Consider the following 19393-nt stretch of genomic DNA (forward strand, 5'->3'; position numbering starts at 1 on the left):
GCAGATATCGTTAATTAAACGAAATTTTTTTTTTTAAATGGACATCTCTTGTTTATTCTAGAGTTCTCCTCAAGCCGCACCGCACGCCCTCAGCCTCGTCTCGCGAACGTCAAAAGCGCAACACAGCACGCGCTTTCGGGAGGGGCGGAGCCAAGCCGAGCAACATATATATACACATCGATCATTGATCGTGAACCAGAAAATATAATAAATTACTGATATTTAGCGACTCTAAAGGTTCTTTATCAACAACTTATTTTCTCGTGCTTCTGCTGACCTGTCTGCAAGGTGTATACATCGAAGTCCCGAGTGCGAATCACAGGTGACCCGTCCTGAGGTAATTAGCGATTGCGAACGATTAAGAACCTGTGGGTAAATAACCCTTTGGTAATTTCCCCAACAGTTTTCCGGACGACAGACTGCCGGTAGGGGACATGTATTGCAGCGCAATACTCAGAATGCTTGTTGTTTTTGTTATTTATTTAGTAATGAGAATGGCATGCCATGGAAGGACCTATTAAGCTGCTCTATACACCTTAACATGGGGTGCGTTTAGAAACATGGGAATTCTTCTGGATTCTTTGTAGTTAATGAGCCTAATTAACTCAGGAGATCATAACAATCATTTCGCGAGAACTACACAAATCAGAAATTCCATATCAGAAAGCTCCAGTAGAACTACACAAAAAACATGCCGCAGGCACGCGCACACACAGACACACACACACACACACACACCCACACACACACACATACACATACACATACACACACCACAGACACACACAGACACACACACACACATACACACAAACACACCACAGACACACACACACACACACAGACACACACCACAGACACACTCAAACACACACACACACACACACACACACACACACACAGACACACACAGACACACACACACACGCACACCTACAAAATTCATCAATTTATAGCAGAAGGAACAGCTGGGCAAGTCGTTTCCCCAGTTCCTCTATCTGGCCATTAATCATCGCGAATCTGAATGTTGGACCAGGGAAGAATGCAAGGAGCTGCAGAAACTTCCAAGAACGCACGAAATGCCGTTTCTGACAATCATTTTTAAAAATTTCCTGGGGGAAGACCCCCCCACACCCCCCCCCAACGCTATAGTTTCATGCACCCCCCCCCCCCCTCGTCTTGAAATTCCTGGATCCGCCCCTGACACACAAGGGGAAACCAGTCTCTATTAGGACTACAGTCGTTCTACGTCCTCCTAACAACAGGTGTGATTAAAGAGGTAAGCTAAACCCGCCATGGGGAGAAAAAGGTGAAGAGACGTTTCAGGTTCGAGTTCGGGTTTTCTCAAAGCAAAAAGAGCTCGAAACGTCACTTCACCATCTTTTCCACGGCGGTTATCAAAGCTCTCCCAACATTTGGTTGTTAATGTTGATTTCCCAGAATTACTGTATCTTGTATTCCAGACTGTGGGAGGGGGAGGGATCGATCTCGAGGCTTACCCTCCATTCCTGCTGGGACTTGTACCTGTACCTGTACCTGTATGACGTTGTCTAACCAGTTCAGCAACGTTCGTGGAACTTTCCCATTTGCTGGAAGTCATCACACCCAAATCCATGTATAGTTAGTTCCACTGGAATATTAACAACAAACAAATTTACCAGGAACACATCTGGAATCGAAGTAAGTTCCATTTTTGATCCTTTGATGTTGCTCTTTGTGTTTATTTTGATCCTTTGTTGTTTTAATTTTATGTTCTTAACTTTTATTCCTTCATTTGAATCTCCATGGCTGTGCCTCAGCATTAGACAAAGTACACTGACAAAGTTTTGATTCTTGTTGATGGTTGTTGACATTTGTGGGAACACCGTGTGGTTTAGTGCGGAAGTTTCATTATAAACAAAACGAGGCCTTCTTGTGATTACGTCATGAAAACAGTCGCCTTGTATCATAATCCTTAAAATGTGGTTCATTTCCAACCACTGTTGTAACCACAAGCCTCTGGAGCTGTTCAAACCAAATAATTCAAGGGGGAGTCTGGGGGGCTTGTCAGACAAGGACAAGGATCTTGAGGTGGTGATAGATTTGGGAGTAAGCAGACAGCACAGTGCCAGGTAGTTACAGGTAAAGGTAAGAAGAGGGTTTCAGGTTGTTTTTGTAAGGGGATACATTGTAGATCGAAAGAGGTCGTGTTAAACACTGTATAGGAAGTTAGTGCATGAGGCCTTATGCAAAAAATTGTGTGCAGTTTTGGTCGACACATCTGAAGAAGGACAGTGCTGACACAGAGGTGGAGCATGGACGTAGGAGATTGATGTCCGGCCTAGCTAGACTGAGCTATGATGAAGATTTAAAGGAGACAGGACTTTATACATTGGGAAGGAGGTGGTTGCGAAGGGATTTGTGGAGATGTTTAAGATAATGAAGGGTGTGGAGAAGATAGATGAAGTGGAGGTTTTCAGCAGAGTGGACGGGGTTAGATCCAGGGGCCATCACTTGTGTCGCTTGAGAGTAAAGAAAATAACGAGAGTTAGGAGCGTTTTAATGCAGGGGTCTTTGTCGGAGAGTGGTTCGGGTTCAGGAAAGGTCTTCCTGGAACGGTAATGCCAGCAGAGGGAGTGTCCTGTACAAGTTTAAATGGAATTTTGATAGGTACTAGATGCGTTGGAAATAGTGGGGTATGGGGAGTTTGGCACGACTTGTAGGTAGCTTGAGTATGAATGGATGATTGTGTGCATCTGTGCTGAGCGGGATGACTGTAAGAGGGTCTCATCAAGGAATAGTGTGCGGAATGAAATCCAATTGTGACGTGGAGGTTCTCCTGAAATAAACTAGACTTCCTGAAGATAAAAAAAATCCAAATCCCAAATATTGCCTTCCTTCTGGAATGCTTCTGGATTTGAAGCTACATCCTCTGGGATGACAGTGCATGAGTGTCCTCAGCAACAGGCAACAATTGACTCCCAAATATAATACAGTATTGAGAAGTCAAATAAAAGACAAGTTAATGCATGGAATGGTCCCTCTGCAAAGGTAGTGGCTGCAGAAACAGTAGAAAGGTTGAAACTGGAATTATATATAGGTACCTGGAAGCTTTGGGGATGGAGGGGTACAGGGATATTGGCAGAACTTGGAGGTAGCTTGTATGTGGATGGGTGATGGATAGTGGGATTGGTGCAGAGCAGGCATTATGGAGAGAATGGCCTCCTCTAAAATACCTTATGTGGTAAAATTGAGAACAAGCTACCTGTACAGTCATGAGCTTTCAGGATCGGTATGACTAACTCACGTTTTTCCCACTCTAGTTCCAACCTGACGGATCGGTATGACTATCTCATGGAAATGCTACTCTCACTGACCCCTACCCTTTCACTACCATGTTGTGCATGCATGTTCGCCCTTCTGCGGCCCTCCGTCCACTGTCAGCTGTCTTCAGGTCATTCAGCTACAATTATACTGACTGCATGGGTTTGGCATTTCACAGCAAGCAGACAAGTCATTGAATCAACAACATCTGAATATAAGGTACATGTGATGGTTTTTAAAAAATGATTGTTGGATGTCATGTGTTCCCAGGTTATAGTGCAGTGCAGGGATTGAGTCAAGGAGTTGTACATGGCAAACAGTGAGTACAACAGTCTTCCAGTCAACGATGTCGTGGACGATGAGGTGGAAACAGCACAGATTGGAATTGAAAGATTAAAGAAGGAGCATTCGTTCATCCATTTCATTTGCCTTGTTGTGTTTAAAGCCTTTAGTCCTGGAATATTCTTTTCTTCTGCATTCATATTTCAACTTAGTGGGTCTTACGGCCTTGCTACATCAATCTGGTGTGCTGGAGGACTTTTCTCCCTTCTTGGAACACTATGTCTTACGGAAGTGTTGAACAGCACCTTCGATCCCAGAGCACAAGGCCATGTACATGTGGAGGGTCTCCGTACTTTCATTCATCTCTGGCTGACGTTGCTGATGCTGGAGCCGGCGTTTCAGGCTGCCATTGCTCTCATCTTGAGCACCTACCTTCTCCAACCATTCTTTCATCACTGCAGTCCGTGCTCCATTGCTGTTCGAATCACGGCCATCTTCATCATATGTAGGTTTTTATTTATTTATTTATCATAGTTGGGAAGAAGCACATTGCAAATGAAACTAGAACGCCACTCAGTAGAGTGCATACTCCCGCTATGGGTCAAGTTGGAATAGTACGATTTCACAAAAGTTTGAGGGAGTAGTTCAGTGACAACACAAGACAAGACAGACACTGCACAGATATATATTTAGAATATATAGAAGATAATGTCAAAAAAAAACAAGGCAATTTCACTTACATTTTCGGATTCAGCGTTCAATTCCATATAGGTGAGTGTATTTTGAGGCATGTGTGACTTCAAATAAAATTGTAAGCCAGAAAAACGTTCGTTTCATTCCTTAGGGATACAACATGTAAAACTGGCCCAAACGTCAAAACAAAACTCGCTCATTTGAGGTCGTTCAAGCTAATGCGACCACTCATTCTTCTGGGAAGAATCCCGTGCACATGCTGGTCACACTTATAACTCACCTAAGTCTTTATAAGTTCATCAAATACTGACACCGCGATTGACATTCGCTGAGGTAAATGTTGATATCTCTTCTGAGGTAAAAACAAAACAAAACAAAAACAACAGTTTTAAAGCATTATACGTATCAAACGATACATTTTATGAAACGGGGAAACCGAATACACACTTTGATGCTTTTAAAATGACAGAATATGTCTTTATTATAAATTTTAAAAAAGAACCTTGAAGACGACGCTGCTAACAAAATACACCGCTCTAACTCATAACCACGAGTTTAAACTACATTTACAACAAATATGAAAACTATTTTCATATCACAATGTTAAATATAGAATATATAGAAGATAATGTAAAAAAAAGAAAAAAAAAAGAGCCCTGTCTTCCAATGGTAAACAATCCTTCAAAAAATTCCTGGATCCGGAATAATATCCTGAGCTTCACCAACAACTAATCAATTCTTCCTTATCCCAAGGGCAATCATCCCACCAACTTTCATCCAAATCCGTTCAGAACTTTTCCAGATATTTTGTTCACAAACACACGAACACACACACACACACACACACACACACACACACACACACACACACACACACGGACACGATCGAATGCATTACTCCCTAGCGGGAGTAATTATGGAAAACTTTAGTACTGCAAAAGGGTTAAAGGATCAAGAGATTAAGTAAGTGGTGTTGGGATAAAATGGGGATTGCAGACTTGAAGTTGAAGAGATCGAAGGAAGGGTCCCTTTTCCGCCAAGAAACTAGAAAGCAGATGAAAATGCAAAGCCCATCCACTTTCCGCTTCGTATTCAGACGTATTCTTCTTCCTCTGTATGCTAATCATGACGAAAACAGTTTTTTTTAATGCAAAATGAAAATTGACGATTTTATGCAGCCTTGACCTTTGACCCTTTGATCTAAAAAAAAAACCAATCAGCTTCTAGCTTTTGATTGCTGAACCAATTATGTGACCCAGTATGCAAATTCTTAAAATTTCAGGTCAATCGGATGGAAATTGATGATTTTATGCTACTTTAACCTTTTGATCGAAAAACTAGAGCAATTAGACTGCGTCAGCAATATGCCTCCGTGTAGTCTCTGCCCGTGATAAGGGGTAGATTCCCTTGTTGACCTTCCTAAAAATAAACCTACATTTGATTTAAATCCCTTCAGCTGTTTTCAAGTATCACATTTTTACCAGCCATGACAGATTTCACATCGATCGGTTAAGCGGTTTCAGAGAAGGGTTTTTTTTTTTTTAATATCGGCTTTCAAGCTAATATGGCTGCCAAACCACATGATATATGACATCAAAAATGTACACTCTGCATATGTATGGGTAGGGGATCACGTTTGTGAAGTTTGGTGTTGATTGGATAAAGTTCGTTTTTCTATCCAATATGGCTACCAAATCACGTGACCTACGATGTCATACTTTTCAAACTATATGCAACAATGGTGTTAGATGACATTTGTAAAGTTTCGCATCGATAGGGTAGGCGGTTTCTGAGATATAATTAGTTAATATTTTCCTTCAATCCAATATGGCTGCCAAACCATGCGACCGATGACGTTTTTGTGATCAACTTTTAGTCACCATGCCTCGTCGATAACACGCATAATGTTTCGAGTCAATCGATTTGGTGTTTTGGGAGAAGTTGTTTTATTAAAGGTTTTATGTTAGATCCAATATGGCTGCCAAACCATGTGACCTATGATGTCATAAATTTAATATTTCAATCCAAATCGGTCATAGATCATGTGCATGCAATTTCAGATTTTTAGGATAAGGCATTCGATTAAAACATTTTTGGCTGGTATACCACTTCACCTATGATGTCATCATTATCATGCTTTTGTTCCCCATTGGGAGTACTTGACAATGTGCCAGTTTCAAATTTTTCCATTCAGTGGTTTCTGAGAAAGATTTTTCAAATTATTTGCGTTTAATCCAAGATGGCTGCCACACCATGTGATCAATTATCATAAACACGTGGGTGTCTCTCCTACCCTGAAAGTTTCGTCTCAATCAGACATGTGGTTGCTGAGAAAAACGAGGTTTAGCCCGTACGGACGGATGTACATACGGACGGACAACCCCAAACATAATGCCACCCACCGGCCGCCTTCGGGAGTGGATGCATAAAAACAATTGGCTTCTAGCTTTTGATTGGTGAACCAATTCAATGACCCAATATGCAAATTCTTAAAAATACAGGTCAATCGGATGAAAATTGCCGATTTTATGCAGCCTTGACCCTTGACCTTTTGATCTAAAAAAAAACAATCGTCTTCTAGCTTTTGATTGCTGAACCAACGCAGTGACCCATTATGGAAATTCTTAAAATTTCAGGTCAATTGCATTAAAACTGACGGTTTGTGATGCTGACCTTTGACCTTTTGACCAAATTATTAATTTGTCTTCTTCATGTCCTTATCAATAAAGCTTTGTTGAAAACTCGATGACAATCGCTCTAACGAAAAAATTAACAGAAAAAAGAAGAAAAAGGTTATGGCACGGACACACACACACACACACACACACACACACACACACACACACACACACACACACACACACACACACACACACACACACACACACACACACACAGAGAGAGAGACACGCACACAGACACGCACACAGACACACACACACACAGACACACACACGCACACAGACACACACACAGACACGCACACAGACACACACACACAGACACACACACACACACACACACACACACACTTACAATCACACACAGACATGCACACAGACACAGACATGCACACATACACACACTCCTGAAACCCGCAAATGGAGATAACAACCAACGGCACACACATACAAACACACAGTCACACACAGACACACACACACACACACAAACACACAGACACACACAAACACACACAGACACACACAAACTCACACAAACACACACAAACACACACAAACGCACACACAAACACAAACACACACACACAAACACACACAAACACAAACACACACACACACACACACACACACACAGACAGACACAGACACACACAAACACACACAAACACATACAAACATGAGGGTAGTTTACTCTGCTTGATGGGGCTATATAAGACTCCTTTATTATTATTATTATTATTACTAGGGCATGCCCGTACTATATATAAGCTAGGACGTGCCCGTACGTGGGTGCCCGTTCCTTGCCAAAAAAAAAAAAAAAAAAAAATTTGTGTAGGGGTGTGTGTGTGTAAACATCCTAGGGCGTGCCCGTACGTGGGTGCAAAAAAACATGCGTGCAAACAACAACAACAAAAAAAAACTTTGAAACCACGTGGCAGTAACGACCACAGAACCCCCCCCCCTCTATTTACATGAATGGTTTGGTCCATTCGCAACGACCACAGAACCCCCCCCCCCTCTATTTACATGCAATGGTTTGGTCCATTCGCAACGCCAAAGCGAACGGCGAACGGCTAAATCGCCATAGCTCGGTAAGTACTTGTCCGATTAATTTAAAACCTTGAAAAGGCACATCCTCGGGTCCCCAGCAATATACCTGGCAAGTTTAAAGTATATCGGACCCGTGGTTGTCGAGAAACAGCGGTCACAGACAAACACACACACAGACACACACACACACACACACACACACACACACACACACACACACACACACACACACACACACACACACACACACACACACACACAGAGATTGCTGGAATTATAGATAGATAAACACACACACACACACAGACAAACACACACAGAGACACACACAAACACACACATACAGACACACACACAGACGCACGCAAACACACACAGACACACACACGGACACACAAGGCTAATTACAGATTTCAGGACAAGAAGTTTCAAAAAGAAATTTGTTACATTCTTTATTCATTCTCCCATTTACTTTTGACGTCTGTTACATGATCAAGGTTTTCTCACGATGCTGAACTCCCTTTTCGTGACATTGGGATCCAAACTGCAGAGATTCTGCAATTGCTTCATGATCCTTGTGCTTCTGAGTATCGCTGCAGCTGGAATCGTCAAAATGTCACAAGGTGATCAGGAACCTATACTCGCTGCCTTTCACAGAGTAGGCGAGCTATCGCCGGTATCAGGAACAAGTTACAAATTCCTCCTGGGAATTAACACCGTTGGGAAGGCAATGGCAAACCACCCAGCATAACACTTGCCAATAAACTGTAGCGTTCTGTAACAGAGTATATACATGGCACATCAGAACCAGATGTGAATTGGATGAGATCCAGTAAGAGGGCATTTGCCAATTGCATTTGGAGTAAGAGGGCATTGCACATCATTTTGTTTCGCGACACGATCAAATATGGCCGACTGGCGGCCATTTTGTTATTTAAACGTGTCCTCAACCACTTCTTGAACATGCATGATCCTATTTTCTTTAAACTTGGCACAAAGACGACACATGACGGATAACATATGCACATCATTTTGTTTCGTGATGCGATCAAATATGGCCGACTGGCGGCCATTTTGTTACTTAAACGTGTCCTCAACCACTTCTTGAACATGCATGATCCTATTTTGTTTAAACTTGGCACAAAGACAACACATGAGAGTATACATCTGCAGAAGATTTTGTTTCGTAATCCGACCAAAAATGGCCGACTGACAGCCTCTAACTCCATACAGCAAAATTACTAAAACCACGGGGGCTATGACACTTTATGTCTTTTTCTTCTTGTTACCTTTGTTGTGCAGGTAATATATCCAAACTGAAAAATGTTTTTCGAGGATCTGCCTGGGAAATTACTCCAATTTCTCTGGCTCTTTGTGCTGCTGTCTTCTCCTATTGGGGCCAAACTATTCCAAAACATCTGATACATGAGACGAAACATCAGAAAAGGTGATAATTTAATATAGGCTTACGTATACAGTATTGTTATGTGGAGACCGTTAACCATTCAGCAAGAAGTGTATGTGTTGAGAGAAAGATGGGGCTGGCATCATAGGCGTAGTTTGACTTCTCTACTTAGGGGGGGGGGGGGGGGGAATAGCTTAATATTAACAAGCATTCTGAGTATTGCACTGCAATACATGTCCCCTACCGGCAGTCTGTCGTCCGGAAAACTGTGTGAATTATATAATTACCAACTCACGATCTGAGGTAACTCGGCTAAAAATTATCCGATTTGCACCAAATAAAGTTCATGAATGGTTGCACAGATCCCTACTTCTCACTAAAAAGGGAAAAAGAATGTAAATCGGAGTTAAAACAAGCCCGCAAGGTCGCTCCGTGGAGCAGCCTGCACGTATTGCACTATGTGTGAATTATATAATTACAAACTCATGGTCTGAGGTAACTCGGCTAAAAATATCCGATTTGCACCAAATAAAGTTCACGAATGGTTGCACGGACCCCTACTTCTCACTAAAAGTGGAAACAGAATGTAAATTGGAGTTAAAACAAGGAATATTAACAGATTTGACTTACCGCACTCCACATTATAGTCCGGAAAACTGTTGGGGAAATTACCAAGGGTTATTCACCCACAGATTCTGAATCGTCCCCAATCGATAATTACCTCAGGATGGGCTCACCTGTGATTCGCACTCGGGACTTCGATGTATACACCTTGCAGACAGGTCAGCAGAAGCACGAGAAAATAAGTTGTTGATAAAGAATCTTTCGAGTCGCTAAATATCAGTAATTTATTATATTTTCCGGTTCACGATCAATGATTGATGTGTATATATATGTTGCTCGGCTTGGCTCCGCCCCTCACGAAAGCGCGCGCTGCGTCGCGCTTTTGACGTTCGCGAGACGAGGCTGAGGGCGCGCAGTGCGGCTTGAGGAGAACTCTAGAATAAACAAAGTGCCATAGCTTTGTCAAAAATGATCGAAACGGCGTGAAGTTCGAACTTGATCTGTAACTTATCATGAGGAAAGCATGTACCAAGTTTGAAATCATTAGCCTTAAGGGTTTAGGAAAAAAGTCCGGAAAACTGTTCTTTGCATGACGGACTGACGGACTGACGGACTGACGGACTGACGGACGGAGGGACGGAGTGCAAACCTATAGTCCCGTCCGGTGTACACCGGTAGGGGACTAATAATTATTGGAGCGCAGTTCAGGTGAGCTAATAAGATGGCACGTCGTCCATCCGTCCATCCATAAACACTTGCAATTTCTTCTCCGAAACTGCTGATGGGATTGTAAACAAACTTCGGTAAAATTATCTTTGGTGTGGTATACCTGAAGTTTGTTAATGACATCCTCCCACTCCAGCTATAGGTAGGTCTTCGTAAGGTTTAAATGTCCCAAAAGTACTTGGATTTTGATCTAGTCTGGCCGCCATTTTGCATTTCAAGCGTCTTCCTCTCTCAAACTGCTTAACCGATTAAAGCAAAACTTAAAATAGATTATCAACTACCTATGGGAATGTTTGATTAAAAGAAGCTGATTTGAACCATAATATGGCTGCCAGTGACATTGCAGCAGCATCATTTTGTCTTGGGTTTCATTATATGTGAATAGGCTTGAGCTTTGGTTTAATGCGGTTTCTGGGCAGGGGTTTATGAGTTTTTACCATGGCGGTTTAGTAAGGAATTGACTCAGAATCCGAAAATATCGGACATCCTTTCTTCCATGCTAAAACATTATAATACAGAAAGTGGGCAATATCTTGCAAAATATGAATTTTAGACACCTTAGAGTTGCACCTTATTAAAAATGGCTAATTTTGACACGACAGGAAGTGACATCATCAAACAGGAAGTGGTCAATATCTCAAAAACGAAGGCTCATCGAAATCCAGCTCTTGTTTTTACCCTGAACTATCCGTCACTCTACTTTTTGGCAACCAGCCTTGTGAGCTACAGGATGATTGGTCCTCTATTTTTTTTAATACTTGTATTTGTGTTTACTGCCCTGCTTTTACATCCTGGTATGCCAATCTATACCTCACTTTTAAATCCTTCCTTTCACATTCCCGCAGGAAACTACCTCTGGCGATTGTACTTTCATTGTCTCTCGTCATGGTGGTTTACATCCTTGACAACACAGCCTACTTCATCATGCTGGATAAAATCGTCGTCACACCGGGTCAGACCATTCAACTTGTGAGTTTGTCTCCACATCTGGAAATATTTCATAGAAAATGTTAACTTTCTTGATTCCAAGAGTGGGAGTAAAGATTTGTTAGATAGCTGAGAGGAACAATAGTTATTATTACTATTGTCACAATACAGTATAATGGCATTGGCATTTTCATTGAGGCTTGTTTCATCATTCGCCGTGTGTTTTACAACACTTTAAGACAGCAGTAAGTTTGAATTGCTCCATTGCTGATGAAGTCATTTGTTCTTGTCGTTTGCTAGAACTTTGCCGATCATTCTTATGGACTTGGCAAGTGGTTGGGCCAGGCTGCTGTTGTGATTTGTTGCTTTGGAAGCATCATTTCTTCTATGATGACCTCATCAAGGTAAGTTACAATCCCATCAGCAGACGGGAACCAAACAGTTCAATATTGGTTTCATCAGACCACAGAATCTTGTTTCTCACAGTCTCAGAGTCCTTTGAGCGCTTTTTTGCAAACTCCAAGCGGACTTTCATGTGCCTTTCACTGAGGAGAGGCTTCCGACTGGCCACTCTGCCATAAAGCCCAGATCGGTGGAGTGTTGCAGTGATCGTTGTCCTTTGGAAGTTTCTCCCATCTCCACACAGGATCTCTGGAGCTCAGTCAGAGTGACCATCGGATTCTTGGTCACCTCTATTACCAAGGCCCTTCTCCCCCGATTGCTCAGTTTGGCCGGGCGGCCAGCTCTAGGAAGAGTTCTGGTTGTTCCAAACTTCTTCCATTGAAGAATTATGGAGGCCACTGTGCTCTTGGGAATCTTCAATGAAGCAGATATTTTTTGTAGGCTTCCCCAGATCTGTGCCTCGACACAATCTGTCTCTGAGCTCTGCAGGCAGTTCCTTCGACCTCATGGCTTGGTTTTTGCTCTGATATGCATTGTCAGCTGTGAGACCTTATATAGACAGGTGTGTGCCTTTCCAAATAATGTCCAATCAATTGAATTTACCACAGGTGGACTCCAATAAAGGTGGAGAAACATCTCAAAGATGATCAAGAGAAATGGGAGGGACCTGAGCTAAATTTCAAGTGTCATAGCAAAGGGTATGAATACTTATGTAAATGTGATATTTCAGTTTTTTCTTTTTAATATATTTGCAAAACTTTCTAAAATCCTGTTTTCTCTTTGTCATTATGGGGTATTGAGTGTAGATTGATGAGGGAAAAATGAATATAAACGATTTCAGCATAAGGCTGCAACATAACAAAATGTGAAAAAAGTGAAGGGGTCTGAATAATTTCTAAATGCACTATATATATTGTTGCGGATTTGAGAATCCTGTTTGTAAATATGCCCCTCTAGTAATTCTTGTAAATACCTCCGTTTTGTGTGTAAAGGTCAAAGGTCGTCCCCTTAGCTAGTCCATGTACAAGCACATAGGCCACCATAGACCCTTCTTAATAGTTATTTCCTTATTGTGTGTATCAGTTAAGGCTCTATCTCCCATTAATTGACACTGCATTGCACTGAATTGAAATAAGATAGGATCCCTCCGACACCCCCATGGCCTCCTAAAAAGCGGCAGTACGGCGGCGTTCGCCACTACTGCTTTGGGGGGTTTTCTTCACCCCAAGACTCCATTGAACACGAGGTCATCTCGGAGCAGAAGGTGGGAGGAGTCAGCCAAGCACCAGGAACAAGGCGTGGCTTTGCCAACGCCTCCTAAAGGGGCGGGATCGGTGAGCCCTCGCGACCAATCAAGGCCGAGGCGAGCTCACCGATGGGCGTTTCCAACAGGCCGGCGGCTTGATCGCCACGCGCCTCATAAAAGGGGGTGGGGAAGGACTGCGGAGTGAGATGCGGCAGATGAGTCAGATGAGTGAGGGACCTGAGATAAGCGAGAGACCTCCGATGAGCTTTGAGTCCACCGCAGCTTTGAATCCACCGCAGCTTTGAATCCACCACAGCTTTGACCACCGCAGCTTTGAGCTTTGACAGCAGTTTCGACCGTGGCCGCAAAGCAACGCCGCCGTGCGAACACGATTGAGGAGGGTCGGCGGCTGCTCACCTCGAGCCGCGCCGCCACACCAACCGGACCCGCATCCTTCCCACCCTGTGATCCCACCTTCTCGTCCGTCCAGCCATCCACCTCCTGCCATTCATTTCTTCTTCCTTCCCCGTGTAAGTCTGACTGTCATCTGTCCTTTGTGTTGTCCCTGGGAATAAGTAAGCCTGAATAGATAAGCTAGTATTGCACTGTGTCTTCCTCTGCTTCTGTCATTATTTTCGTATTTTTCCTTCTTCCTTGGTTTCTTTGGACTTGTAAATATTAGTAATAAATCCCTGTTCTTCCTACATTTGCCTTCTTTCCTTCACATCCGTTTCGTTTTAGTGATTTCTCGATTGAGTACCTGTGGCGCGATTTTGGCCAACGTTTCGGAATCGGGTTAGTGAATGCTAAAGACTCGAACTTCGGGTTGCTAAAAACCGCTTGGCAACTAGACCATCTAAAACCGTGGTTCGAGCGTGAGTCCCTCCCCTGCTTCGCGGTCAGGAGTGGCACTCAGGTCCTTGGGACTTTTCGTAGACCAAATACCCTGGCTCCTCCCGACCAGAAGGAGCGTTGGGACCCCAGGACTCACGTCGGTCAGTCGCGGACAAGGGTAACAATATATATATTTATATACACATACACACACACACACACAGTGCCTTCAGAAAGTCTTCACACCCCTTGACCTTTTTCAAATTTTGTTGTTACAGCCTGAATTTAAGATTTTTTTGTCACTGATATACACAAAATGCCCCATAACGTCAAAGTGGAATATTCATTTTTCGAAATTTTTACAAAATAATTAAAAATAAAAACTTTAAATGACTCGAGTCGATAAGTATTCAACTGCTATGACACTCCAAATTGAGCTCAGGTGCATCCAATTTCCTTTGATCATCCTTGAGATGTCTCCACAACTTGATTGGAGTCCTCCTGTGCCCAATTCAATTGATTGGACATGATTTAGAAAGAAACACACCTTTCTATAGAAGGTCCCACAGTTGATGTCAGAGCAGAAACTGTCAGTGCATGTCAGAGCACTGACATGTCAGAGCAATGTCAGAGCAGAAACAGTGCATGTCAGAGCAGAAACTCAACCAGGAAGTCCAAGGAACTGTCCATAGAACTCCAAGATAGAATTGTGAGGAGGCATAGATAAAACAATTTCTAGATTGTTGAAAGTTCCCAAGAGCACAGTTAGCTCCATCGTTAGGAAATGGAAATAATATGGAACTACCCAGACTCTTCCTATAGCTGGCCACCTCACCAAACTGAGCAACCGGGCAAGAAGGACCTTGGTCAGGGAGGTGACCAAAATGCTGAGGATTACTCTGACAGAACTACAGGGTTCCTTGCCTGAGATGGGAGAACCTACCAGAAGGCCAACAGTCTCTGCGGCACTTTACAAATCTAGGCTTTATGAAGAGTGGCTAGGCGGAACCCAATGCTGAGAAAAAGCCACATGATTCTGCAACTGGACCTGACGGCATCAGCCCACGGGTCCTAAAATCCTGCTCCGCCGCTCTTTCACTCCCTCTCTCTGTTCTCTTCACCCTCTCTTTTGCTCAAGGTCATCTGCCATCTGCTTGGAAATCAGCCAACATCACCGCTTCACACAAAAAAGGTGCAAAAACAGATCCTTGCAACTACAGACCAAGCAGCCTTCTCCCGTTTATCAGCAAAGTCATGAATCCATCATTGCTTCAGATATCAAATCTTTCCTCTTCTCAAATGGCTTGATCTCTGATCATCAATTTGGTTTCAGACCAGGTCACTCTACTCTGGACATGCTGCTTCTGCTGTCTCAACAATGGATGGAGGTCCTCAATGCCAAACAGGAAATTAGAGCTGTCTCCCTTGATATATCACGTGCCTTCGATATGGTCTGGCACCCCGCTCTGCTCACCAAACTCTCCTCCTATGGTATCCATGGAAATCTCCACACATGGCTTGCGGACTTCCTCTCTAGTCATAGTCAATGTGTGGCCCTGAATGGGTTTCTCTCATCTCCCCTTCCTGTTCAGGCTGGAGTTTCCCAAGGCAGTCTTCTGGGCCCTGTGCTTTTTCTGGTCTTCATCAATGATCTCTTTGACTCTCTTGATAATCCTCTCTATCTCTTTGCTGATGACTCCACTCTCTGCGGTTCAATTCCTCATCCCTCAGATCGGCAGTCTGCAGCCTCCTCACTCTCTGCAGACCTGGACAAAATCACAGACTGGTCAAGCAAGTGGAACATCTCTTTCAATCCTGACAAATCTCACACTCTTACTATGTCTCTCCGAAAAGACCAACTGGACAACACTCCCATCCACTTTCTGAATTAATCCTCTCCAAGAAGTTCTGTCACTCAAGCTTTTGGGTCTCACTATCTGCCATGAACTTTCTTCGGAAAACCACATTTCCAAGCTGGCCTCCAAAGCCAGTCGCCGACTGGGCATCCTCCGTCGTGCGAAGTCCTTCCTTGGCACACCTGAGCTCCTCACCACATACAAGGCTTTCATCCGCAGCTCAATGGAATACTGCTCTCCCCTCTGGGCTGGTGCTCCTGCCTCACACCTAGCTTGGCTTCACGCTGTTGAAACCAAAGCTTTCAGAATCATTGGAATCTCCCGCGATGAAGCTAACTCCGAGGGCCTTTCACTTACTCACCGCAGGCAGGTTGGTGGTCTTTCTGTCTTCTACCGACTCCTCTCCGGACTTGCTGCTCCCCCAGCTCTCTCTGGGCTCCGTCCCCCAAATATTCCTCCAGGTCGCACAAGATCTGCCTGCAACCCTCTTATGGTTAAACTGCCAAAATCTAGGCTGTCTGCTCACCTTCACTCCTTCATTCCTCTTTTCTCCCACCTCTGCAACGAACTCCCTCACTCTCTTCAATCCCACTCCTCCCTCCAGGTCTTTAAAACAGCTGTTCACCACCATCTCTTATCTTCCCCCATCCAAAACCTTGATCTTTTCTACCCCCGCTAATTTCACCCCAGATTCACTTTTTTGAAATACCAACTTTCTTCCTGGAAGTCCTTGCAGTGTCCTTGTGTTTTATACTTTTTCCACCCCTCCCTCCCTTCCCACGCCTCCCCCCCCCCTCTTCCCACGCCTCCTCACCCCAGGTCCTCCCACAGATCTCCCGATGTCCCTGCTCTCAAATGTTGTGTTTGTGTGCTTCCCTTTCTCTCCCCATCTTGTCTACCGCTACCGTTATTATATGGTTTGTGTGTCTGTTTGATTTTTTGTGTGATAAATGTTAGCTCTTTCACGAGCCTCGATCCTGTATACAAAAACAACAAAAAAAAACAAAAACTGACAGCTTTATAATTGTGATGCTTTTCGTGAGTCAGGGGAGACGAATTAGAAATGAATGTAGGAGATAGCTTGAACACTCGTTGCGTAATTCTCTCAGTACTGTGTGGCACAGCTTGTCCTGGCTCCAGTGCAATCAGTCTTGGCTCCAGCGCAATTGGTCCTGGCTCTAGCGCAATTGGTCCTGGCTCCAGTGCAATCAGTCCTGGCTCCAGTGCAATCAGTCCTGGCTCCAGTGCAATTGGTCCTGGCTCAAGCACAATTGGTCCTGGCTCCAGCGCAATTGGTCCTGGCTCAAGCGCAATTGGTCCTGGCTCCAGCGCAATTGGTCCTGGCTCCAGCGCAATTGGTCCTGGCTCCAGCGCAATCAGTCCTGGCTCCAGTGCAATTGGTCCTGGCTCAAGCACAATTGGTCCTGGCTCTAGCGCAATTGGTCCTGGCTCAAGCACAATCGGTACTCGTTGATGGCTCAACCAGGCAGGCAAGTTATCACGGGGGTCCCCAGCGCGTGCCAATAGTGATGATCGGTCTGGGTTTCCACCTTTTAAACAGCTTGAGCGGGGCGGAGACTTGTGGGATCAGAGTTCATGGGAAGTGGAATTCCCGGGAGCGAGGGTCGTGGCTTGCCATTTGACACAAAACAGCGCGTTCTCATTGGTGTGCGCACCAGCCCACACCTCCTTCTGCTGTCCATCATCATTCATCCACGAGCTTGAGTCCTCCTCGGAGTAGCAGCCGCTCTGGCTTTAATGGGTTTTCCCGCCCAAAGCGTTTGAAAAGGCAGGAGGGTTGTTGCTTCCTTCGTTGTCTGAATTGTGGTGGTGGTGGTTTAGTGTGTGTGTGTGTGTGTGTGTGTGTGTGTGTGTGTGTGTGTGTGTGTGTGTGTGTGTGTGTGTGTGTGTGTGTGTGTGTGTGTGTGTGTGTGTGTGTGTGTGTGTGTGTGTGTGTTAATAAAAGTAAGAAAGGGAATTTACAAATATCATTTTGTGCCCGATGTTCAGGTATACGTAAAGAATGTTTAAATGGTAATTCTGGGAAGAGAGAGAACCGAATTGTACTGTGTGGTGCATTAAATGCCAAATCCCACCCAAATCCCTCCTTCCAATTTTCCAGTTTTCTCTCCTTTAATTTCCTTCTGCATCCATCTTGTCCACCCCATGCATGTTTGTTGGTAACAGTGGGTTTAATATATGAAAACACGGTAATAATTGGTTTATCAACTGATGGTTGATGTGCGAACTGCCATGGAAAGCAAAGGTGTGCTAACTGCCATGGAAAGCAAAGGTGTGCTAACTGCCATGGAAAGAGAAGGTGTGTTAACTGCCAAGGAAAGCAAAGGTGTGCTAACTGCCATGGAAAGCAAAGGTGTGCTAACTGCCATGGAAAGCAAAGGTGTGCTAACTGCCATGGAAAGCAAAGGTGTGCTAACTGCCAGGGAAAGAGAAGGTGTGCTAACTGCCATGGAAAGCAAAGGTGTGCTAACTGCCAGGGAAAGAGAAGGTGTGTTAACTGCCAAGGAAAGCAAAGGTGTGCTAACTGCCATGGAAAGCAAAGGTGTGCTAACTGCCAGGGAAAGAGAAGGTGTGTTAACTGCCAAGGAAAGCAAAGGTGTGCTAACTGCCATGGAAAGCAAAGGTGTGCTAACTGCCATGGAAAGAGAAGGTGTGTTAACTGCCAAGGAAAGCAAAGGTGTGCTAACTGCCATGGAAAGAGAAGGTGTGCTAACTGCCATGGAAAGCAAAGGTGTGCTAACTGCCATGGAAAGCAAAGGTGTGCTAACTGCCAGGGAAAGAGAAGGTGTGCTAACTGCCATGGAAAGCAAAGGTGTGCTAACTGCCAGGGAAAGAGAAGGTGTGCTAACTGCCATGGAAAGAGAAGGTGTGCTAACTGCCATGGAAAGCAAAGGTGTGCTAACTGCCAGGGAAAGAGAAGGTGTGTTAACTGCCAAGGAAAGCAAAGGTGTGCTAACTGCCATGGAAAGAGAAGGTGTGCTAACTGCCATGGAAAGAGAAGGTGTGCTAACTGCCATGGAAAGCAAAGGTGTGTTAACTGCCATGGAAAGCAAAGGTGTGCTGACTGCCACGGAAAGCGAAGGTGTGCTAACTGCCATGGAAAGCAAAGGTGTGCTAACTGCCATGAAAAGCAAAGGTGTGCTAACTGCCATGAAAAGCAAAGGTGTGCTAACTGCCATGGAAAGCAAAGGTGTGCTAACTGCCATGGAAAAGCAAAGGTGTGCTAACTGCCATGGAAAGCAAAGGTGTGCTAACTGCCATGGAAAGCAAAGGTGTGCTAACTGCCATGGAAAGAAAAGGTGTGCTAACTGTCATGGAAAGAAAAGGTGTGCTAACTGCCATGGAAAACAAAGGTGTGCTAACTGCCATGGAAAGCAAAGGTGTGCTAACTGCCATGGAA

The 19393-nt window shown here is 44.2% G+C and overlaps 1 protein-coding gene across 3 annotated transcripts in view; it reads left to right on the top strand.

Moving 5' to 3' along the window:
• The first annotated feature begins 1463 nt into the window (after window positions 1-1463).
• LOC137427070 (Y+L amino acid transporter 2-like) overlaps window positions 1464-19393 on the top strand; it is a 29489-nt gene continuing 11559 nt past the window's right edge. For 2 of the 3 annotated variants that reach the window (XR_013623572.1, XM_068116206.2), the window contains exons 1-6: window positions 1464-1680; window positions 3574-4090; window positions 8510-8635; window positions 9315-9459; window positions 11553-11676; window positions 11935-12038. Coding sequence is in view for 2 of the 3 variants with exons in the window: in XM_068116206.2 (XP_067972307.2) it covers window positions 3613-4090; window positions 8510-8635; window positions 9315-9459; window positions 11553-11676; window positions 11935-12038 (977 nt within the window). In the remaining variant the exon portion in view is untranslated. The remainder of the gene's footprint in view (window positions 1681-3573; window positions 4091-8509; window positions 8636-9314; window positions 9460-11552; window positions 11677-11934; window positions 12039-19393) is intronic. The other variant, XM_068116207.2, reaches the window with a different exon arrangement.

The sequence above is a fragment of the Myxine glutinosa genome, chromosome 5 (genome assembly GCF_964187855.1).
Source record: "Myxine glutinosa chromosome 5, kmMyxGlut1.1, whole genome shotgun sequence".
Lineage (NCBI taxonomy): Eukaryota > Metazoa > Chordata > Myxini > Myxiniformes > Myxinidae > Myxine > Myxine glutinosa.